General features: G+C 42.4%; 1 protein-coding gene across 1 annotated transcript; it reads left to right on the top strand.

The window, feature by feature from the left end:
* The first annotated feature begins 4,719 nt into the window (after window positions 1-4,719).
* Window positions 4,720-14,688, top strand: LOC109506396 (uncharacterized). The gene is made up of 6 exons (XM_029267340.2): window positions 4,720-4,993; window positions 5,941-6,038; window positions 10,760-10,807; window positions 10,877-10,923; window positions 13,987-14,044; window positions 14,319-14,688. The coding sequence occupies exons 1-6, from the start codon at window positions 4,720-4,722 to the stop codon at window positions 14,367-14,369; spliced, it is 576 nt and encodes a 191-aa protein (XP_029123173.2). The 3' UTR covers window positions 14,370-14,688.
* The last annotated feature ends 8,244 nt before the right edge of the window (window positions 14,689-22,932 follow it).

Below are 22,932 nucleotides of genomic sequence, written 5' to 3' on the forward strand. Positions count from 1 at the left end.
CGCGGGGTATTTATTTATAGGCCGCCAACCAATCGCCCGCCTACTCCCCCAGTTCCGTGCTACGTAACCCGTACACTCGACGTTCGCCGTCTGTTAACGAGCGGTTCCTCGACGGCATTACGGGCATTCGCCGATGGTGATGCGAATATGCGGTCTTGGATTCCGTTGGTCTTCCACATTTCCGGTGAAATGACCATAAGAATTAGCTAATGACTCGTGAGTCCGATGCCAAAGGTTGGAAATTACAGCAAAGGCAGTTGTATCGCAGTCACAATATTGTGAGAATAAATGAAAATTTCTTAAATTATATATAGTTTTTTCTGTTGGAAAAATAATTCAAAAACCGTATATCATGTGTTTTTGCCATTGCTTGTTATTTTAGCACTCCGATGATTGTTTTAAGTAATATATCATAAATTATTTTAAAATTTATATTGTAATATTATTATTTTTCTAATTCTCTATCATTCAATTTTTTTTTCAAATTTTTGAAGAATTTTTTGAATCTTTAAATTTTTGAATTATTACATTTAGTCGAATTTCAAATATCAAATTTGTGACTACAATTTTACCTAAAATATATACCCATGCAAACCATGATTTAATTATTATAGTTATTCAATTGTTACCCATGATCTGATCCAACCCGACCCATAGAGATCCAACTCGAATCGTTTAAAAGGACCCACGGATTTGGATTGGATTTTAAAACTGGACCTCTTCTACTTTTTAGGTCAGATTTGGATTTACTAAATTTTAATCTGATTTGATCTGATCCATTTGAATTTTTAGATTTATATGAATTTTATGCTCAATGACCCAATTTGATCTGAATCTATTATATGATCCAAATCTATTATATGCTAGCATGAGCTAGATATAAAGTATAGTGAGCTACCCACCTACATAATATTATCTTATTTCCTTTTCACTCTCATAATTGAGTGGCACCCACTGATTTAAACTAAGAGAGTCTCCAACAAATATCATCTTCTTTCCTTTCCATCTCCATAAGAAATCTTTCATATCAAATCTGCACAACCTTTCCAACTCAAAAAATTTAGAGTATTAGTAGAAAATAGATATTCACTTCTAGTTATATCCCACGATCGACTTCCATGTATACATGAGGTCTATGTTGGTAGTTTTCTAAAATATAATTGTCACATATTGATGACTATTCTAAAAATCATTATATCGCGAGTATTATTGGATGGTAAACTTGTAAGATCAATTTCAACTCCATATGAACCACTTGAATAGCTATAGCTAATGCCTATTGGTTAATTTGACCCACTATCCAACTCAGATCCAATTTAGATATGAATCGGACCCATATTTCATAGACTAGAGCTGGATTATATATGGATCCGATCTGATCAGAATGATCTATTGGGTTGAAATATTTGACCATGAATCCGATCCGATCTAACTTCATTTAATCCGATCTTTTATTGGATTGGATCTCGATCCAATATCAAGACTCGATCAAAGAGTCGGATCAGATCCGATCGGATCGGGATCACTCATGATCCGATTTGATCCGACCATTTGCACCCTTGTTATCCATTGTCTATTGAAGTAAAATTATTATCTTTAGCATGGTATAAAATCTTCAAAAAATATTATTTTATTTCAATAAATATATCTATTCTATTTAAATAAATATTAAAATTATTAAATTATAGGTGCTAAATCTATTATTAATAATTGTTGACCATACAGCAATCATATAATAATCTATTTACAAGTTGCAAATATTAATGAATATCTTGAGAACAGATGCTAGAAATGACTGCTCCCATTTGCATTGGCATTGATGTATATTTTTATTCATATTAATAAAAAAATTATAGTTAATTATATTATTTAGTCATTAACTATATTTATTTTTCTAAGTTTGATCAATCTGATCAGCAACTATTTCAAGTTTGAATGATCTTACACTGGATCCAACCTTCTTGGAACAAAAATAATTTGGCCCAGAAAAATAAGATTAGGATGTAAGTCTATCTGTCCCACCTATTATGAAGATAAAACCCTTTTTTTTTTTTTTGGGTCAGCTCTGTTTAAATCCCTCCCAAGCCTTTATCTAATTTCTATATTAAAAACTAAAATTATAAATATTTTATAGCACAAAATAGATTCTTATGAGCACATTGGATCGACTTTCAATTATAAATTGTCATGCCTTTCAAATGATAAGGGTACTGCGCTCACAAGATGCCTTCGAGAATAGTTAGCGATACTCAAAATTATCGTACGTCACGGAAAGGTTGCTTCGAAACCATTATAGTGACAGTTATTTTCGGTACAGTAACGGCCGTTGTTGAAATGTTCTTCGAAACATGCATCATCATCGAGTTAGAGCACAAGTTTGGACGGTTGTGATGGGTGGACTTCACGTACGCCCGTGGATGGAGGCCAATGTCGTAATATTGTCTTGATTGGGAATAATTGTGACTGGGGTTCCTCCACTCGAGTTGCCCTTCGAAAACGACACGCATTGATTCCTGTTAGAGCACTACTACCCAAGTCGTACCAACCCATCGCCCCTCACCAATCGTGAGGTATTGTCCGCTCTGAAGCGGGGCCCGGGCCTTTGACCCGGTAAACACCCCGCCCCTCACGGTTTTGCCCCGCAAAAGGGGCGGTTTTGCCCCGCAGGTTCCCACAGACGGCGCCACTGTTAGAGCACTACTACCCAAGTCGTACCAACCCATCGTCCCTCACCAATCGTGAGGTATTGTCCGCTCTGAAGCGGGGCCCGGGCCTTTGACCCGGTAAACACCCCGCCCCTCACGGTTTTGCCCCGCAAAAGGCGCCTCACGTGGGAGAGGGAGGCTGGCAATACTTAAGCAGTAGCCTCTTTTGTAAACTTTCGGTATGGGACTTTCGGGCTCGAAGCCCCCGATGCCCATCCACAACAGATTCCGACTTGCGACGGCAAAAAAAAAAAAAACTTAAAAAAACACCAAAATGTCATATTTAAGTCCGACATCCCGCGCTGGAGAATTATTGGCCAAAACTGTTCTATCAGATACATCTCATTTCAACTAACAGAAAATCATTACATCATTTATTATTCAAAAGGGATGCACCATTATTCAAGTTGAATGAAAATTTTTTACCGGTGATTATGATTGACCGACTAAAAAACTGTTCTACCACGTATACCTCAATTCAATTAATAAAAAATCATTGCATTATTTATTATTAAAAAATAATGTATTATTTTTTTAAGTTGAATAGAAAATTTTTATTGACAATTATGATTGACCGGCTGACAATTTTTACTTGAACGAGAAAATTTATATTTTTGAATAAAGTGATGACTTTCTTCTGGATGATCTAAATTACGTATGATAGAATAATTCTAATCAATAATTTTTTAATTTTTTTATTCTAACTTATTGAAATTGATGCTTCTGGAAACTGCAAGTTTGTCTCAATTCTTGAAATATTCTGTTCCCACTCTGGACCACTTGATGTCTCAAAAGCAGTGATGGACAAATAATCCTGGAAAGAATTGCGTGCCTTGCCTTATCCTTCTTGCCACACTCTTCATCATCGAAGACACGCAGCTGATCCTGAAATAGTTATGGCCAACCCAACAGGATTGGAACACCTTCCAATAAATGACCTTTTGATGGTCTCCATATCCCTCAGTCGGATATCGTCATGCATGGATGCTAGAGTTCCAGGCTCCATGCCTAGAAACTGTGACCGAGTCCTTGGCCATCCTCAATTGCATCATCCTCTTATTTTGGTGGATGTCGCATTCATTTCACAGCCCTAAGGCCGTCTCAATTGCCGTGCCCTTCCGACTTTACCAAAAAATTAGTTAGTTTCTTCAACTATTTTGGTTGTGCCGGCCCCATATGCGAAGCACACTGGATGCTTTCTACCCATTATCCATATACACCATACCCTGCATCAGTTCCAGCACGCGAACCACCCACGTGGGGGAGGCTGTATCTCGAGTAGTGGGCCGTATTTTAGCCTGCCGTATATATTAAAAAACAAAAAAAATCTGGACACGTGGGAGGTAACCAAGAAAGTGGCATCTACTTCTTTAGTGGTCAAATAGTTTTAGCCCCTTAGATGTGCTTTGAAAAGCACAAGATTCTTGCCCAGAAAAAAAAAAAAGGGGCCAGGACAAGGGTGTCAGTTGATGCCTTCGTAATTACTGAAGTTAATTAACCAAGAGGATAAGACTTGGCGTTCTCAATACGCTCTCTGGATGCTTAGATAGAATATGTGGGTTTATACTTTATAGTATATTAAATATGTATAACAAGTATGCATCCAGCCTAATGGCACACTTCATGCACCAATTTTATAGTTAAATATATCAATATGTTACGATCAGTGGCTTGACCATCATTTAACATACCCATAATCTTCAGCAAAGGCATGTATCCCGATGAATAACAAAGCTCATGCATCAACTTTGTAATTAAATATATCAATATGATATGAATAAGGCCTTAGCTAAGAGTGCACAACGTCGTAATATAGCACTAGGCTACCATCCTGTATGCAGAACAAAACTTGGAGCCCATGGTGCAAAGAGGCAATAGCTAAACTACAGAATAAGGTACAGCACATCAAAAGCATCTACTCAAAAGTATGAGGTACAGTATAAGGCCTTAGCCATCCTTTAAGAAACCTATAATCCTAAATGGTTATAGTCCTTATCAAATTTTATTTTATCCCATGGTTATAATAATCGCAGCAACTTTAGAAGAAGAGATAGATGGACCGGGCATCAGGCATGTCGCATGCAATTGTGGACCATTAGAACTCGAGTTGGCCGGGGCTGACCCAGGACCCAATAAAGATGAAACCAGACCGGTCTGGTCGGGTCCGATCCGTTCGGAATGGGACAGCGAGGGAAGGGGTCGGCGATCCGCCACTGTCTCCGCTCGCCGTCGCCCGTCTGCCATTACCGGCGGCCAGGCCCAGCGCCTTCGAAGCTTGCAGCCGACCGGTTTTATTTTTTTCCCTCTCCATGGTCCTCCGCTTTTATTCTGACGAAGTGAGGGGAGTTCATGTACTTTATGATTCGAGCTACCTATCCACGTATAGAAAGCCATATATAACGCAATCTTGTGAATTGAGTTCTTTCTTGCAATAAACCCTAGACATTAGAATTTACCTCGCCTCAATTCGATCCCCTGAATTATTCCTGCGGAGGAAATTAACGCTTTTTTCAAGTAAATCTCTTCTTCTTCGGCCACTTGATCCCCTAGTATCCCCTTTCCAGTTCCCCGCTCGGTTCTTTGTTTTCTCCTTGTCGAACGTTATTAAATAAAATAGGGCTTGTCATTATTTTGCTTTTGGTATAAAAATAGAAGTACTCGTCCAGTGTTTTACTGGAATGAAACGAGCTGATTTAGAAGTAGAATGCTGTTCGGAATTTTTCTTAATTCGAGCAAGTTTTGACTCCCATGTATAGCTTAATTTGAGTTGGTCCTGGAGGATTGCCACGAATTTGAGGGGGGTGAAGCTTTTCCCCCTTTTCTTTAAAATCCAAGAATGGAAGTGCGTCGAATTAAGAAGAGTTTTCAGGCAAACACGGGAAGAATGTGGATACCAATATTTCTTCTAAAGCTGGAATTATTTTTGAGTAGCTTTTAAATTTGTTGCCAAGTAACTAGTTTTATGAATGGCAATCATTGGTTTTTAAGTTTTTCATAGCCATGTAGGCTAATGATTTTGGCACAAGAATTGTGTGTTTCTTGATGGAGGATATGTGTTGAGACAATCTTTTTTTGGTCCTGTATTGTTTTTATTATCCTCAAAAAAAAAAAAAAAAAATCCGGTATTGTTTTTATCATCAGTATTGTTTTGACATTCTGTTTTTCATTTACGTGTTCACTTTTTACTGTGTATGTAAATCTAATTAATTCTGACCTGTTACTGCCTCTATTTCAGAATATTCTGATATCGGTGGATTCATGGAGATAGAATCAGATTGTCGTCTGTCTACTCATTTTCCTGTCACCCACAAGTCGATATCCCTGGATATCAAGGTCTCTCTCTCTCTCTCTCTCGCGCGCGCGCATGTGCACACACACACATATCTTATTCAATATTTCTTGTGATAGGAACACCTGCATGTTATTTATATTCAAGCCCTATTATTCATTCATAGGATACTGCAAGCGCTTACTTCTATGCTTGGTGATGCCTTTTGGAGGGAAATCAGGACTGATTAAATGCCAATTCCATGCATGGCTTTCACAATACATATTGAAAGAGAATACAACCAAGTTCTGAATCATTATTACCCTCAGAAAAATTTGGGTGATAGCTGATATTTAAGAAAGTGCAAAGACAATATTCTTGATAGATACTACAGACATGGTAATGTCACAAGAAAGTTCGATGTGTTTATCTATTATGTTGTTGTTTTGGTGATAGGTATGGTACCTTGGTATCAGCAGAAACATGTTCTCACATTCTTTAAAAAGCATGTTACATATTTGAACTCTGTGATGGAACTTGGTGTTGAGAGTCTCCACTTTTTCCTTTTTTTTTTTATTTATTTTTTGAGGTTTTAAATTGGTTGATAATAGTGTTTAATAAAGTTTTTTCTTTATGAAAGATCATGCAACATATTTTTCTTACATTTGCTCATAAGAGTTTGCTCTCAATAATTGTTTAGGGAAGTTATTATGTGCCAGTGAGTTAGGAGCCATCTTGGCTTTCCATTCCTAATCTATATGTTCTTCCTAGAGAATGATTTATCAACTTCAGGGATAAAATGGAGAAGGGGTTATTTATTTTTTGCTAGAAGTTCCATCAATAATATGCACATTCATCACTGAAACTGAGTTTACCATCATAGAATATAACCCTGCTAAAGAGGTTGACAATATGGTCATCACTAATTATCATAATGTATCATCGTGCCTTCATCCTTGTTTTGCTATGGTGAAGTGACCTAGTCTTCAAAATGGGGTATAACCTGGTACAAGTCAGTATATTGCTTGGACTCGTTGGTAGGCAATTGTACACATCAATAAAGTTAACATTTTCAGTCTCAAGATATAAGATAAAGTATTTTGTTGTGAGTTTTGTTATTCTTAATAGCATCAATGGCAGTTCTTGTGGAGATAATAATATTGTTGTTTGTGAGTTCTTGGTGATATTATTCACATCCAAGTGGGGTTATTCTTTCTAATACGTTAGAACAAGAAATCACATACATAAGACTATAGATTTGATCTCCATAGACAAGTCAATTTGTTAAGTATCTGGTCTAAATATCTAAAATCTTTTCTTCATGATCCGGCTTAAATTTCAAAAATGTTCTTGTTTGATAAGAAAATATTGCATCTTACATAATAACATACACTGTGGTGCCTTTACATGAAAATCATTCAATAATGGATCTTTGAAAAGTTTATTGGCATAGGGGCTCAACAGCAATACTTTCTAGGTTCTATCCTACTTAAAACCACATAGCTCTCTTAGCCTCATGTAAAGTTAACTCTCTTTATATTATGGGAAAGGTTTGGAAGACAGCCTCCAAAGCCTGAAGCCTTACCTTTTCTTGTGGAATCACATAAAAATGAGGAAAAAATAAAAAACAGATTTGCCATTGCTTTTATTTTTTCTTCCCATGTCATGAGCAGAGAAAGAGGGGAAAAATCATGTGCATGCCTCTTTACCTCCATCTAGTTTTCCTTCCCACTTTTTTTGTCCCTTACTCATCACATGGATTGCCCGTTTAGGATTCTATTAATAGCTCAATTATCACATTCTAGCCTATTGACACTGCCCTCTACTTTAACATCTAATATATACATTCTTGAAGGCACTAATATAGTGGTTGTCAAGGATATTATTCTCCCTAACCTTGATCCATCACTCTCTTTTATAAGTTCATAGTATGATATGTAAATTTTATTTTATTACTTGATGATGCAGGTTCATATGATCCACATATCTTTATTTACTTGATATTGTCCTTTCGACATCTCTTGAATAGAAAAAGTGCAAAAATGAACATAGAATTTCATCTAATTTGATCCGCTATCTTTTGTAAAATTTGTGATATTATTTCTCTCCATGTAGTATTCTAGTTTGGTTGCATAACAGTTAAGGGTTAAAGATAACAGACTTCAATTTTCCTTATGAAAAAAAATGCATCAAAAGTAAGAGCTATTGACTTTAAAAGCTTTTTAGCATTGGAAGTTATCAATTCAGTCTCTTTGCAATTACCATTGAAGAGAAATAGAGATTTTTTAATACCTGACCATAATCAAGTTCTTTTATTTATGGGGTTTTCTCCCAAACTGTTGCTGAAAATTTCTTAAACTTGGTAATCTTAACTACAAATGATCAGTCATACAACATTAATGATAGATTGTCATTATGATACCTATTCTGCTGGACATTTTTTTATGGATATTTTAGGCTCCAAATTGTTTCTCAGTTTTCTGTCCCTAGTCTTTTCTATATGCTAAATTTTTCATGCTACTTCTGTTCATACACCTTTTTCTTAGTGATACTCTAATTGTTAAATACACCCCTTAATTATGTCTAAGGCTCACTATATCTTTTGCCAGGATTGGTTCTAGAATTACATTCATCAATCCTCTTCTGATTGTGGAAAACTTGGAGCTGCTATAAGTACAACTTCATTCAATAATAATAGATAATAGACCACCCCATAAATTTTTTTCCGTACGTTATGTCCAGGGTGAGATCTGGTTCAGCAGGGCATTAGGATGTTATTTGGGGCAATATTTCCATCATCCTCCCCCAAAGAAAGCAAAAAAAAGGTGTGAAACGGATTGGATTTTGCTTTTTAACTTTCTTCAGAATTGGTGGTGATGGCTTTCTAGACCAGTCATGGATCCACTTTGGCATCCTCATCTAATCTTACATGCATGTATCATCATCATCACAGGATGCAATATAAAATTGGAGAGGTTTTCTTGTTCCTTTATTATCATGCTCACTCCAATAATGGATTGTCTTTCTTCTTCAGTTTTATGTCTACTAGAAACATCCTATTTATTTCCCCATCTTCTGGTCATGTATCAATTTTTGCCTAGTAACTAGTGTTGGTCGAAGTATTATTTCCATTACAATCTTTTGTTTAGTAACTTCTTCAATCCATTACTAAGATTGCATATACCCATCTAATGTGTTTTGATTCGAATGATTTTTGAATTGGAGGAAATTTTAAATTTCACTATGTAGTTTTATCTCATATCCTAGTTGCCACTTCCAAAGTTGTACTCACCATAAGGTTGAATAATGGTTGTTAATTTAAGTGATTCTTGATTTTGGAAGTTCATCATAGATGGTTCTATAAATTAAATGATAACCTATTCTTCTGATGTTGTTGATCTTAATCTTCTTGGTGCTTGTGAGTGAAAATTAGTTTCTCTCTCTTGAGTCTTCTTATTTGCAGATGAATTTTTGTTAGGACTTACTGCCCTCAAAAACCTAGAAGTCGTAGTGATGGCGCTAAAAATATACATCAGTTTGGTTTACTATTAGATTCCCATAATATTTGGCTCCCTGGTGGAGGGTGGTTTTGGTTTACCATTAGATTCCCTAATGCTTTACATATTAAGACTTACTGCCCTCAAAAATCTAGAAGTGAGAATGATGATGCCAAAAAATATACATTCATTTGGTTGACTATTAGATTCCCATAACCTAGAAGTGGAATGGATAAATATTTAATGGATCTCAATATCAATTTTTCACATGTCAGGCAAGAAAATGCTGCTACAAATTTGAAGTGATTGTTGTTCTTTCAAATATCACATCTTTATTGGAACGGTAATTCCTAAATTTATGGTGCTCCATGAGCCATGAGAATTTATCTCTTTTTGCTCATTTTCTGCTCTCTTAACATGTTGATGTTGCTAATTCTTTGTCGATACCTTGCTGGTTGTTGTTGTGTTTGCTTTTGTTTCAATGAAAAATTCTGCTTCTACTGAACAACTAGACAGACTGAGTCAGTCTAAATTTTTTTTTTTCAATTCTCACAAACCAACATTTTGCTCTTGCCAATCATGCAATTCACCTTTTTATAGCTTATGGAATGTTTCATTTCATAGGATAATCCTTAAGCTGCCCTTTCCATTATTTTGACATGCATGGCCGGTTGACTGTTTTCTGTCATCCTTGGTTCTATCATCTTAATGTTTACTGGAGTTTATAATATTTCCTTTTTTGGTGGAGAATATTTCCTTTAGTAATAGTAAACTTAAGACTGAAGAGTCTAAATTTGAGAAACAAGGGGCAGAATCTGCCATTACTTTGCCATAGGATTTGACGTGTAGCTTCACCTGCTACTGATTGGTAGGGATGCCAAAATGATGCAGAGTTCTCTTGCTTGAAAGGTCGTGAGCTGACGTAGCCAGCATGCAGGGAATGCACCTCTATGATTTCTGTTTGTTCTCTTTTAGAAAATGGTTGCTTGATGTACCTAACTTCTTGTCTTTTCTCATCCACTCTTTTTATTTTATTTTATTTTAAATAAAAAGAAAATATCCCAGCATAGTTGCCAGCATACATCCTTATCATTTATGCAATGATTATCTTCTTTTGGTATGGCTTCTTCACAGTATATAGTAAGTCTATTTTGCTATCTTCTGCCTTAAACTATTATCTCAAATTCCTGAAATTAATTTTTGACCAAGAAAAGCTCTGTTTAATATAAAATATATTTTGCATGCACCTCAGCATTAATACTTACACAATGTTGTATTTGGCATTGTAGGGAAATAAGACAGACATAGTAATCTGCAAGTATGATGATAATTTTCTGGTCAGTTGCAGTTTACAAACACATACTAACTTTAACTTTAGAGATGCTCATTTTCAAATGGTTGTTCAGGTGATGGTGACTCAGATAGGATGCATGGGAACTATATTGCATGCCAGGTCAGCCTCTCTCTCTCTCTCTCTCTATGTGTGTGTGTGTGAAAAAGCTTATTTCTTTAATATTCTCTCTCTCTCTCTCTCTCTTTCTCTCTATGTGTGTGTGTGTGAAAAAGCTTATTTCTTTAATATTATTTTTAATGAGTATATGATTAGCTTGGTCTGCATTAATTTTTCTCTGCTGCAGTTTTGGTTGTCTTAGTGAGTTCCATGATTTTTGTTGCCTGAGTTATATCAGGATCTAGCCACTGACTATTTGGGTTTTTAGGAGCAAAGATACAATGCACATTGTATAATTGGGATTCATGATCACGTGCTGATTTTGAATTTTTTGTTGTTTTTGAAATGAATTAGTTCATTGTTAGGAAAAAAATGGATATCTAATAATTGAGATGTTGCACTCTCACAGCAAGTGCATCGCGTTGTGCATTGCCTCCTTTATTTTATCCAGCACAAACTTTGAGATGTTGAACTCTCTCACAGTGGGTGCATCACGTTGTGCACTCATGCGAGTGCATAAAGATATAGGCAATCCATAAAGCATATGCTTGATGCTTTAAGGTTTGTGCATCGCCTCTGAGGGTCTAAATATGTTGGTTTGCGTGTTCATTTTTTTAAACATCTGTTTTTTTAAGTAGGAATGGAGACTCTAAATATGTTGGCATGCATCTTCATATTTTTTAAACATTAGGTTTTGTTTGGTAGGAACAATAGTTGTTTGCATTATGAAGAACGTCATTATGGACTATGGTAAGTTTTATGTGAGCGGCTTATATTTAGCAAAACATGGTTCACATTCTTGCATTAATTGTTTTATGAATTATTTTCTGATTTTTGTTTACTTTGTTATTTTAGAACAAAAGTGTATATGTCCTGGATTCATTCAAAGGAAAAGAAAACGAAACCATTCAACTGCCTCCATGAGTGGAGGCAGTGATGTGATGGCAGTGGTGGTGATTGTGGTGTTGGTGTGGGGCTTCTTTATTTGGAGAGGGAACTTTCGTTGCTGTCAAAAATGGTGGTACTATGTGTGCCATTTATTTTATACTATTTTAGGAAACATCACATATGGTAAATTTGCCAACCTTGAATAGGCAAATCCAACTTAATACTAGCCTCATTTTGCAGCTCTGATGTAGTATGCAAGTTCTAATTTAAGCTTGTTGGTCCACATTCATTTGGTTGAGAGGAATTTGATGCAATTTTTGAGGTCTTGGAATCAATTCCAAAATATTTTTGTTGGAAGTTTTCATATTTTTCTCAGTATTACAAGTTTCTGTTTGGTAATGGAAAGCTTTTTGGTGGTGGTAGGAAGGAGGGAAGTGTATCCCTTGAGCCAACTTTTAATGTTTTTGTAATATTTGGTAAAAGAGATGAGGTAAGTTTGCTCCTATTTGTGTAGCTAGTCAATGTTAGTTGTCTTGAGGTAACACTGACTTTAAGCTTCTACAACTTGATGTTCCCAGCAGTACCTAGCGAGGTGCACGCCAGCTGATTGAACATATAAGGCAAGTTGTTCTATCTTTATACTATATTTGGGTGCCCAATGTTTTGAAAATATAGGCCAAATCTCCAATGAGTTCTAAATCAGTTGAGGTTATCGACTTTTCAAATGTTGATAAATTCTGAGTATGGTTAATCAAAAGTAACTAAAGGATAACATAATTTAACAAGTGTTGTAGATGCCCTTCATGTTATTTTATTATCATCCAAATGTGTGCTTTCATCCCTTCTCTTCATAACTAAAAAAAAACTTTTTCAATCAGAATCTTGAATTGGAAATTTATTTCATCACTTCAATCAAACTTCAGCATTTGAGACATCATATGTCTTTCAAAATTTTCTTTGTTGGCATTAGGATGCTGTCAAATACTTATGAATGTTGCTGTATAATATCATCTGTAAAGCTATTCTGCTTGTGAAATTTTATGGTGAGGGGAATTCTAACAAAACAAGGTTACTGCATCATGTCAACTGGCTGGACGAGCACTGTCTTTTGACATTCTTCTCATTGATACTGTTGGACAAAAGCAATCTCATGAATTGACTTTTTGGGCATGGTCAAAATGTATCCATACTATGGAAGTTCCATTGGCTGTATATTGTTTTTTAAATTACAAACAAGTATCTGATGCTTCTTTTTCTATTTCGCTCATCACCGTGATCAAATTTTTTGAATATTACGAAATCATCCGTCAAGGATTGCCAACTCGGAACCGGATCCCATGCCTGTTAGCCGGCGGTACGAGTTGATACGTCTCGTACCAGATTGTACTAGATCCAAACCGACATGAAAATGAGGGATGAACCAGAGAGAGAAATAGAGAGAAAGAGAGGGGGAAGAGAGGGAGAGGGAGGGATGGAAAGGGAGACCAGCGGAGATGCCGATGATGGCCACTGGAGGGTTGCAGAGGCCTTTCGCGCTCTACGGTCCTCCATGGGAGAACGAGAGCAGAGAGAGAGTTGGGGGGGGGGGGGGAGGGAAGAGGAAGAAGGGGAAGACGGTGGGGAGACCGCCGGATGGCACAAAAACATCCCACGGTGCGAAGCCGCGGAGGCCTTAGTGGCCTCATCGGGCCCCCGTCGGCCACCTTCAACCTTCCCTCCCCTCTCTATCTCTTTCTTCCTCTATTTCCTTCTCCCTCACTCCATTTTCATCGGTGTTCTGAATCAAATATTCGAACTGCATCAGTTAGCTATCGGTACGGTTCGGCAAGCCCGAAACCACTTGGTTCGATGAACCCTGCATCCTACTCTTGAAAGTCCTTTGCTTAGTATTCCTATCATTAAATTGTCTCTCTTGGAAGCTTGTGTCTAGTGTTGCTTTTATTGATGCTTTTTACATAATCTACCTGTTAATAACAAAAACAGGCAAACGTGCTTTGAACATTGAGCTCCTTGTTGTACTATTTGCTGTTCTCCATTGTTGAAAGGACAAATGTAATGCTCAAATAGATTTGTATACGGAAGGTTCTAGGTTGGCTTTTGTGCAGCAACCATTTCACTTATGAAAAGATAGTTTGGAATGGGATGGAGTGTTCTCACAATTTTAATTCATTTCTGCAGTAGCTGCGGCTCATCCTGGTCATTGTTGCTGCCCATTGGTCTTAAGGACCGCTCCCTGGTAACATGTCCAACAAATTGCATGTTTCTTTTAAAGATTTTAATGTCTTGTGTATACCCTCAAAAACGCCTACAATGTGCATGATAAGCACCAGGCCTGCATCCAGGTTCCAAGGGACCTCTCTTCTTTCTGGCAAATGGGTTTAATATGAATAAATATTGATGTTTCTATTAAATGGTGGTGATGATAATGCACGCCGCTATCATGTTGCCTTGGAATTTAAATTAGAGAGTAGTAGTCCTTCCTAAGTCATGTTCATCTTATTGTTTCGCAGGAAACCTTGAAAGATGTGATTTCTGCTGTCGTTGAAAATCGCCTATGGTAAATGTGCTTATGAAAATAACTCATGTTGGCTGCGGCAAGAACACAGAGTAGCACACATGCAACTTCAAATTCCTTTTTTAACTTGTTGGGTTCAGCATTCCTATTTTGCACGGGACATGGTTGTTGTTCTGAGAGGGAATGAGCTGCATTGGCATGTTTGTACCATGTATTCGTATTCACCTTTGCAGCACTCTTCTGCAGTTTGTTAGAATAGCAAGCAGAGCAGGTGAATTCACTGTAAAAGGTCAAGATATTAAACTGGAGCTGATTTACCTGGTATCTACAAACTATTTTAATTCTTGTATAGACTTGTTGGGATATATCGACCGACCCCTATACACCGACTTATCCTCAGAACGGTCCGACTGACGTCCGACTCTATCCATCGGACGGACAGATGGCTCCAACAATAACTGCCGACAATATCCGATCAAAGGTATGCCGGTCAAACAGACCAATATTGTTTTCAACCGGCCGAACGGCTGAACCCATATCACCGACTCACTATCGGGGGTGGCAGCCGACGTCCGACTTTCACAAGGCATCAGATCAGCTGACGGTGTTTTCGAATCATCACCCGACATCCCGGCAATCAAATACCGACATATAGTCGGCCAGTCCGTCCAAACGCCGTACAACCGCTATGGGCTGTTGTTCTGCCAAGGACATGCTGTACGACCGCCATGGGGCATTATCCTGCCAAGGACATGGGTTAATTCCAATGACTTGATAACCCACGACGATTTGACAGTCCCTGACGATTTGACAACTTTCCAGTTGTCTACACAATTAATGGCGGGACCATACCACGTTCTATTATAAAACGGGGTAAGGCAACAGTTTTGGTAAGCTCTCTCTCGCTGAGCCCCTGATTTTTTTCACTGTTGCATAGTCTCCTCTCTGACTTAAGCGTCGGAGGGTCCCCGCCGGAGGCATCTTCGGTCAGTGAGGACTTTCCTTGCAGGTGCGCGTCCCCGACGATTGGGCGACGAGGAAATTGGCCACAACAGGTTTGGCGCGCCAGGTAGGGGGTTCTGTGGCCGCGGCGGCGGTAAGACAGCGAGCTCTATAGAGCTTGAAAAATCTCTCAAAATGATAAAAATCAGAGCTCAACGATCGAGAGCTACCGGATCGACGAGGCACTCTTTCCGTCGGGAAGGGGTCCTCCTTTACCCTCCGTGGCGGAATCCAGCTCTCCGCATCCGGTGGTGACCACGAAGGCACAGATTGCGGCGATCATGCGGCAAATGATTGTTCTGATGGACGCGGTCAAAAACCTCCAACAACAACCGACCCAGTTGCGCAACCGCTGGCGAAACAACCGGCGGCGCACCCGATGCCATCCAGAAGCAGCCGCCGATGTCCGCGTCAACTTCCGTCTCCTTCTCAAGAGCAGCTGCATCAGCACTCCCACCGAGAAAGGGGGAGGCAGCAACGATGCGACACCCACCGATCTCGGCGTCTCTCTCCTTCCCAGCTGGAGCGAGCGAGGAAGGAGAAGCGGCCGCGGACACCGTCCGCCTCACTCTCAAATTTGTCGGGAGGTTCAACCTCTGGGGTTTTTCAACACCGACGGTTGGACGACTACGAACGTAAGTTCGAAGAAATCGACCGTCGGCTTGCCCAGCTCCAGGCGGATGGTCAGAAGTCTTCAAACGACGTCGACTTCCGAACACCCAGCCTCTCTCTCGATTTATTCTCGACGAACCAATCCCTAGTTGGTTCAAGATGCCTCATGTGGAGCCTTACGAAGGCTCCACCGATCCAGTTGACCATTTGGAGAGCTACAAGGCTATCATGACAATTCAAGGGGCAACCGATGCCCTCCTGTGCATCGGCTTCCCCGCCACACTTCGTAAAGCTGCCAGGGCTTGGTACTCCGACCTCCGCCCAAGAGGTATCCACTCCTTCGGGCAGCTCGAGCATTCTTTCGTGGCCCATTTCAGCACCAGCCGAAAACCGCCACGAACCTCGGACAATCTTTTCTCCCTCAAGCAGGGAAAAAATGAGACACTCCGATACTTTGTGGCCCGATTCAATGTGGCCACACTTGAGGTTCGGGACCTCAACGAAGACATGGCTATCTCGACCATGAAGAGGGGGCTAAGGGGATCCCGATTCACATATTCTTTAGACAAGATCCTCCCCTAGACATACGTCGAATTGCTGGAGCGCATGTACAAATACATGTGTGCGGACGAAGGAGCTTCCGACCGGCGTCTGACCGAGAGCACGGGCCAGAAGGAGAAGCGAAAGAAAAATCGGGCTCCTGTTGAACCCAGCAGGCCCCCGATCGATAAACGGGTCTTGCCCCGACGATGGAGCCCGAGATCGCCCCGACGACGGAGTCCGAGACCGACGCATCGCAGGTATGACTCCTACACCCCTCTCTCTGCTCCTCGTGTGCAGATCTTGATGGAGATCGAAAGAGCGAAATATCTGTGACGGCCTCCGCCTCTGAAGGCAAAGGACCACAACCGGAGAAAATACTATCGATTCCATCGGGGCCACGGTCACAATACCGAGCAATGCATCCAACTCAAGGATGAAATAGAGGCCTTAATATGACGAGGGTATCTCAAAAAGTATCGATGGGACCCGTCGACTCGACCCCTTCCCGACCGACTGAAGAGGCGGCGAACAATCAGTCTACTGTCGGAGTCATCAACATGATCTCCAAACGACTGGATCGAGGGACGACTGCTGAAGGGGAGTCGACGAAGAAGCCACGCCAGGATGATGTAATCACCTTTACAGATGAAGATGCTTGGAGAATCCAAACTCCCCATGATGATGCTGTTGTTGTCTCGGTGACAATAGCGAATTATGATGTAAAAAAGATTCTTGTTGATAATGGAAGCTCGGCTAACGTTTTGTTTTACTCGACCTTCTTCCCAATGCGACTGTCGACCGACCGACTTAGGAGAGTCTCTACGCCCCTAGTAGGTTTCGCCGGGGAGGCCGTCGCAGTGGAAGGAGAAATTGCTCTTTCCATGACAGCTGGGGCCGAACCACGACAAAGCACCATCTACATGACCTTCATGATCGTCCGAGTACCTTCGGCCTACAATGCCATAGTTGGAAGACCCGGACTAAATGCCCTCAGAGCGATAGTCTCGACGTATCACTTGCTGGTCTGGTTTCCGACTAAAAATGGAGCTGGAAAAATATGCAGGGATCAACAGCTCGCTCGGCGATGCTTTCAAATCTCAACTCAAAACAATAAATCGAAGGATTCCCTACCGGTTGACAAGTTGGACCAACAGAAAGAGGAGGAACGGGATGAACCGGCTGAACAGCTGGTTTCCATCCCGATGGCAAAGAATCCTGAATAGGTGATCTGGGTCGGTTCGCAGTTGCCCGACCCGGAGCGATAGCAGCTAATAGAGCTATTGAAAGCCAACGCCGACATATTCGCTTGGTCGGCAGCGGATATGTCCGGCATCCTTCCAGAAACAATGACTACCCGACTGAACATTGCCCCTGGCATGAGGCTGGTGAGACAGAAGAAACGATCTTTCGCCCCCGAAAGACAGAAGGCCATCGACGAAGAAGTAGACAAGCTACTCAAAGCGGACTTCATCAGAGAAACCACATATCCCGACTGGCTCGTCAATGTCGTCATAGTGAAGAAAGCCAACGAAAAATGGAGGATCTGTATCGACTACACCGACCTGAATCAAGCCTGCACGAAGGACAGCTTCCCACTGCCGAAGATCGACCAACTGGTAGATACGACATCCGATCATCGACTGCTCAGCTTCATGGATGCCTTTGCCAGATATAACCAGATCTGGATGGCACCCGAGGATGAAGAGCATACGGCTTTCATGACCACCAAGGGCCTTTACTGTTACAGAGTGATGCCCTTCAGTCTGAAGAATGCCGGAGCAACCTACCAGCGACTCATCAATAAGGTCTTGAAAGCTCAAATCAGGCGCAACATGGAGGTGTACGTGGACGACATGCTGGTGAAGAGCGCACAGGCTTCAGATCATGTCCAAAACTTGGAAGAAATCTTTCGCACTCTTCGACGACATCAGATGAAGCTAAATCCGACCAAGTATGCCTTCGGGGTGACTTCGGAGAAGTTCTTCGGGTTCCTCATTTCTCCACGCGGAATTGAGGCCAACCCCGAGAAGATAAAGGCGTTATCGACATGCGGCATCCGAACATCAAAAAGAAAGTGCAACAGCTCAATGGAAAGATCATCGCACTCAGTCGATTCATTTCTCGGTCGGCTGAGAGATACCTCCCGTTCTTCAAAACCCTGAGGTAGACAAAGGACTTCTCTTGGCCGAATGAGTGTCGGCAAGCCTTCGAAGATTTGAAGAAATATCTGACTTCTCCACCCCTGCTTGTAAAGCCAGAGGTCAGAGAAATATTGTATCTTTACTTGGCTACCACCCCGGAGGTGGTTAGTTCGATACTCGTCTGGGAGAACGAGAGCCGAATTCACCGACTCATATATTATACCAGCAAAGTGCTCCACGAAGCCGAAACTTGATACTCAAGAGCGGAGAAGATGATATTTGCCTTGGTCATATCAGCGCAACGACTCCGTCCGTATTTTCAAGCGCACGCCATCGTGGTCCTCACCGACCAACCCCTGAGGGCGATCCTGCATCACCCCGACACATCAGGATGACTAGCGAAATAGACGGTGAAGCTGAGCGAGTTCGACATCCAATACCGATCGCGACCTGCTTTGAAAGCCCAAGTCCTGACCGACTTCATTGCAGAATGCCAGACAACCGACCAAATGTCGGAAGATGGGAGCTCCAAAGAAGCTGCGACCTCTGAATGTAACCCCGAGTCAACCTGGGTATTACATATAGACGGAGCTTCCAATGCTCAAGGGAGCGGGGCCGGGTTCCTGCTCACCAACTCGAAGGGAGTAGTTATCGAGTACGCCCTCCGATTCAACTTCAAAGCCTCTAATAATCAAGCCGAATATGAAGCACTTCTCGCTGGCTTGAGAGTGGTGAAGAAGCTCGGGATCGACAGCCTCAGAGTCTTCTCCGACTCCCAGCTGATTGTAGGGCAAGTCAGAGGTGAATTTGAAGCGTGGGATCCGACCATGGCGAAATATTTTCAGAAGGTGAGAGATCTCGTGGCGCACCTCAAGTATTTCGAGATCTCCCACATCAAGATGGAGAATGCTCGGGCTGACGCACTCTCCAGGCTTGCGACATCCGCCTACGGTGCTTTGGGTCGGACACTCGTAGAGAGTCTCGAGCAACTGAGCATCGACAAGGCTGAGGAGGTGCTACAACTGACGATCGAGCCAAGTTGGATATATCCGATCGTTCAGTATCTGACTGACGGAACCAGCCCCGAAGACCCCGCGGAAGCCAAGCGACTCCGGTGGATGGCCTCCCAATATGTAATGATGGACGGGCGACTCTACAAAAGGTCATTCTCCCTTCCCTTGCTGAAGTGCCTGAGATCGACGGATGCGGACTACGCACTCAGAGAGGTGCATGAAGGGATCTACGAAAGTTACATGGGGGGCAAATTCCTAGCCTACAAAGTCCTACGACAAGGTTACTACTGGCCCACCATGAAGAAAGATGCGGCTGATTTGGTTTGGAGGTGTGAGCCATGTCAAAAGTACGCCAACATACAACACCGGCCCGCCAACCAGCTGACTTTCATTATCGCCCCGTGGCCCTTCGCCCAATGGGGAATCGACATACTCGGTCCTTTCCCCCCGACGTCTGGCTAAAGAAAGTTCATAGTCGTCGCAATCGACTACTTCACCAAGTGGACGGAGACCAAACTCCTGGCACAAATCATCGAACGTAAGATGGAAGACTTTATCCAGAAATTTATCATCTCCAGATTCGGACTGCCACACACTATCATCACTGACAATGGGCGACAGTTCGACAACCAAAGCTTCAGAGAGTTCTATGCAAGATTTCATATCACGCACAAGCTGACCTCGATCAGGCATCCACAGTCCAATGGGGAAGTCGAAGTAACCAACCGGACCATTCTGCAGGGATTGAAGACTCGACTGAACGAAACCAGAGGTCTCTGGGTTGAGAAATTACACTCGATCCTGTGGGCGTACCAAACGACACTCCGTGTCCCGACCGGAGAATCTCCTTTCAATTTGGCCTATGGGACGGAGGCAATGATCCCACTCGAGATCGGGCTGCCATCGACTAGAGTTGAGCAGCACTGTGAACCAGGCAACTCTGAGTGTCGGAGAGCTGATTGGACCTCCTATCCGAGCTCCGACGCGAGGCTCAACTCCGCATGGCTTCCTATCGACAAAGAGTGATCCGATACTACAATGCTAAAGGTAAGCCAAAGTTTTTCAGACCTGGAGACCTGGTTTTAAGAAAGGCGAAAGACTCGAAGCCTCTGGATCAAGAAAACTATCTCGGAACTGGAAAGGACCCTACAAGATAGTGGATACCTGCAGGTCGGGCGCCTACCGACTTGAGACCCTGGAAGGGACGACCATTCCTCGGATTTGAAATACTGACAACCTAAAATTGTATCATCAGTGAATTCTGTATGCCCTTGTTCGGAATACAACTCAATTTCAAAACCCCAGAGTCAACAAAGTTTGGCCCTCCATCGAGGGTCGGCCCTCGCCAGAAGTACGAGCCCCAACGTCCCGACTCAGGCCCAACGTTTCGTTGGAAACTTACAGCCCGATCGCTGACGACACATCGAACTCTTACGAGAACCGTTTTGTCTACACTAACGGAAGGCCAGCGCTGGTGATAAAACCTCTCTAAGTTGAAACCGCGCTCCTTCCACAGTCGACTCTCGATCAACGCGGCTGGCTAACTTGCCGACTTAGCTTCAACTAAGAAGGACAAAATGCCAAGACGACCACGGTCGCATTCGCGACATACCGACTTGGTCACGATCGATCGAAGAAATTCGGCTTGCCACCGTTTATTATACATCCCGACGTATACGCCTGACCAAGGGCCGAACAACGGATATTCGACTTGTCATCGTTATCCTAACCGAATACGTCGGACACTACTCGATTATCAGATTCTACAGAATGATTGTGTCGACAAGCTACGTTCGGGGATTGGCCGACACCTGGTCCGACGTGCACACCCGACCAAGGTCCGGGCGACGGACGCTCGACCTACAATCGGGATGACTCTCGACCATCGGATCCTATGCAACCTGTATGACAGTCAGGACGCCGGCCTGCGATCGGGGCTTGCTCTGCCCTTAGCATAGTGCACGCCACTGACTACCTTGATCAACTACGCTGGATCCTACCGAACGTCCTAACGAGGTATGTCGGAGCTACGACCTATACACTCGGGGTTGTCTCAATGAGACATACAATTTGAACCGCATGCGAGAAAAAATTTGAAAAGTCTTCGATTTCATTTAGTTGAAATTAGACTTACAAAATTGGGCCGAAGTCCGATTACAAGTATCAAAGGTGAAACAAAAACAAAATAAAAACAACGGAGGAGACACTCCGACTACTCGTCAGAATCGACTTCCTGCACCAGAAAAGGTTCGGGAGCGATCGGTGTACCCGCTCGGATCGGAGTGGGATCGAAGGTTGGAGCCGCCTCTCCTTCGGTAGCTCATTCCACCGGCCCAGGGACGGCCTCCTCCACAGCCGTCTGATCCTCCGGCATTGGGTCGGCCTCCTCCTCTGCGGCTTGGTCCTCCGACTCCGGAGGGATGATGCTGCTCAAGTCGAGTTCTGGGTGCAACCTCTGAATTGCATCCCGGGCATCTTCGTACCCCACTCGGTAGGAGGCGAAGCCGCTCTCGAAAAGCTCCTCCCGGTACTCGTCCGAGCCGCAGAAGTCCTCCACCGCCCGGCTTAGCGCCTTTTTAGCCGACTCTGCCTCCGCCATAGCTATGTCGGCGTTGGCTTGGGCGGAGGACAAGTTCTCCTCGGCCTTAGCTAGATTTTCCAAGCTAATCCGAAGTTGTTCATGCTCGGCCTCGAGCTCACTAATGCAGCCATCCCGCTCACACCGCAGTCGATGAACGGAACGGATCTTGCGCTTGACCTGCTCATGGCCGACTGAAGTTCGGCCTCCGAGGCAGTCAGGCCGTCGGTGAGACGAAAAATCTCCTCCTCGAGCCTGGTCTCGTGGTCGACCGACAGCTTCAGCTGTTCCACCAGCGTCGTCTTCTCGGCTTCGGTGGTTTTGGCCCTGTTCTTCCAGACCGCCCGGACGTCGCCAAACCTCCGGTACCCGACCTCTAACTCGGACATGTTGTAGATCAGCCGCAAGTAGAAGGCCAATCATCAGAAAAATAAAATGATAAAAATAATAATGGAGAGGAAAGAAAAAGAAGAACTCACCTGAATCATGGTTGGGTAGAATGAAGAGAGCATCTCGATCACCGGCCGACTCTTCAAGAGCTCCCGATCAGTCGGGAGAATGGTTGCCTGACACAACCTCCTGGCCAAATTGTGGTTGGCCAGGGCCGATGAACCCTCGGGAACCCGAACGTCAGTCGATGCGATGTGGCCCGCCAACCTTGAGTCATCCGCCGGCGCCATCGAAGCCTTCCCCTGATCGGTCGCCCAGGCTCGGAGATCG

This window comes from Elaeis guineensis, chromosome 11 (genome assembly GCF_000442705.2).
Source record: "Elaeis guineensis isolate ETL-2024a chromosome 11, EG11, whole genome shotgun sequence".
NCBI classification, from domain to species: Eukaryota; Viridiplantae; Streptophyta; class Magnoliopsida; order Arecales; family Arecaceae; genus Elaeis; species Elaeis guineensis.

Coding starts and splice junctions, on each gene's coding strand:
- LOC109506396 (XM_029267340.2), top strand. CDS start 4,720: ATGGTTATAATAATCGCAGCAACTTTAGAAGAAGAGATAGATGGACCG. Junction 4,994..5,940: donor TCGAAGCTTGCAGCCGACCG/GTTTTATTTTTT, acceptor CCTCTATTTCAG/AATATTCTGATATCGGTGGA. Junction 10,924..13,986: donor GGAACTATATTGCATGCCAG/GTCAGCCTCTCT, acceptor TCATTTCTGCAG/TAGCTGCGGCTCATCCTGGT.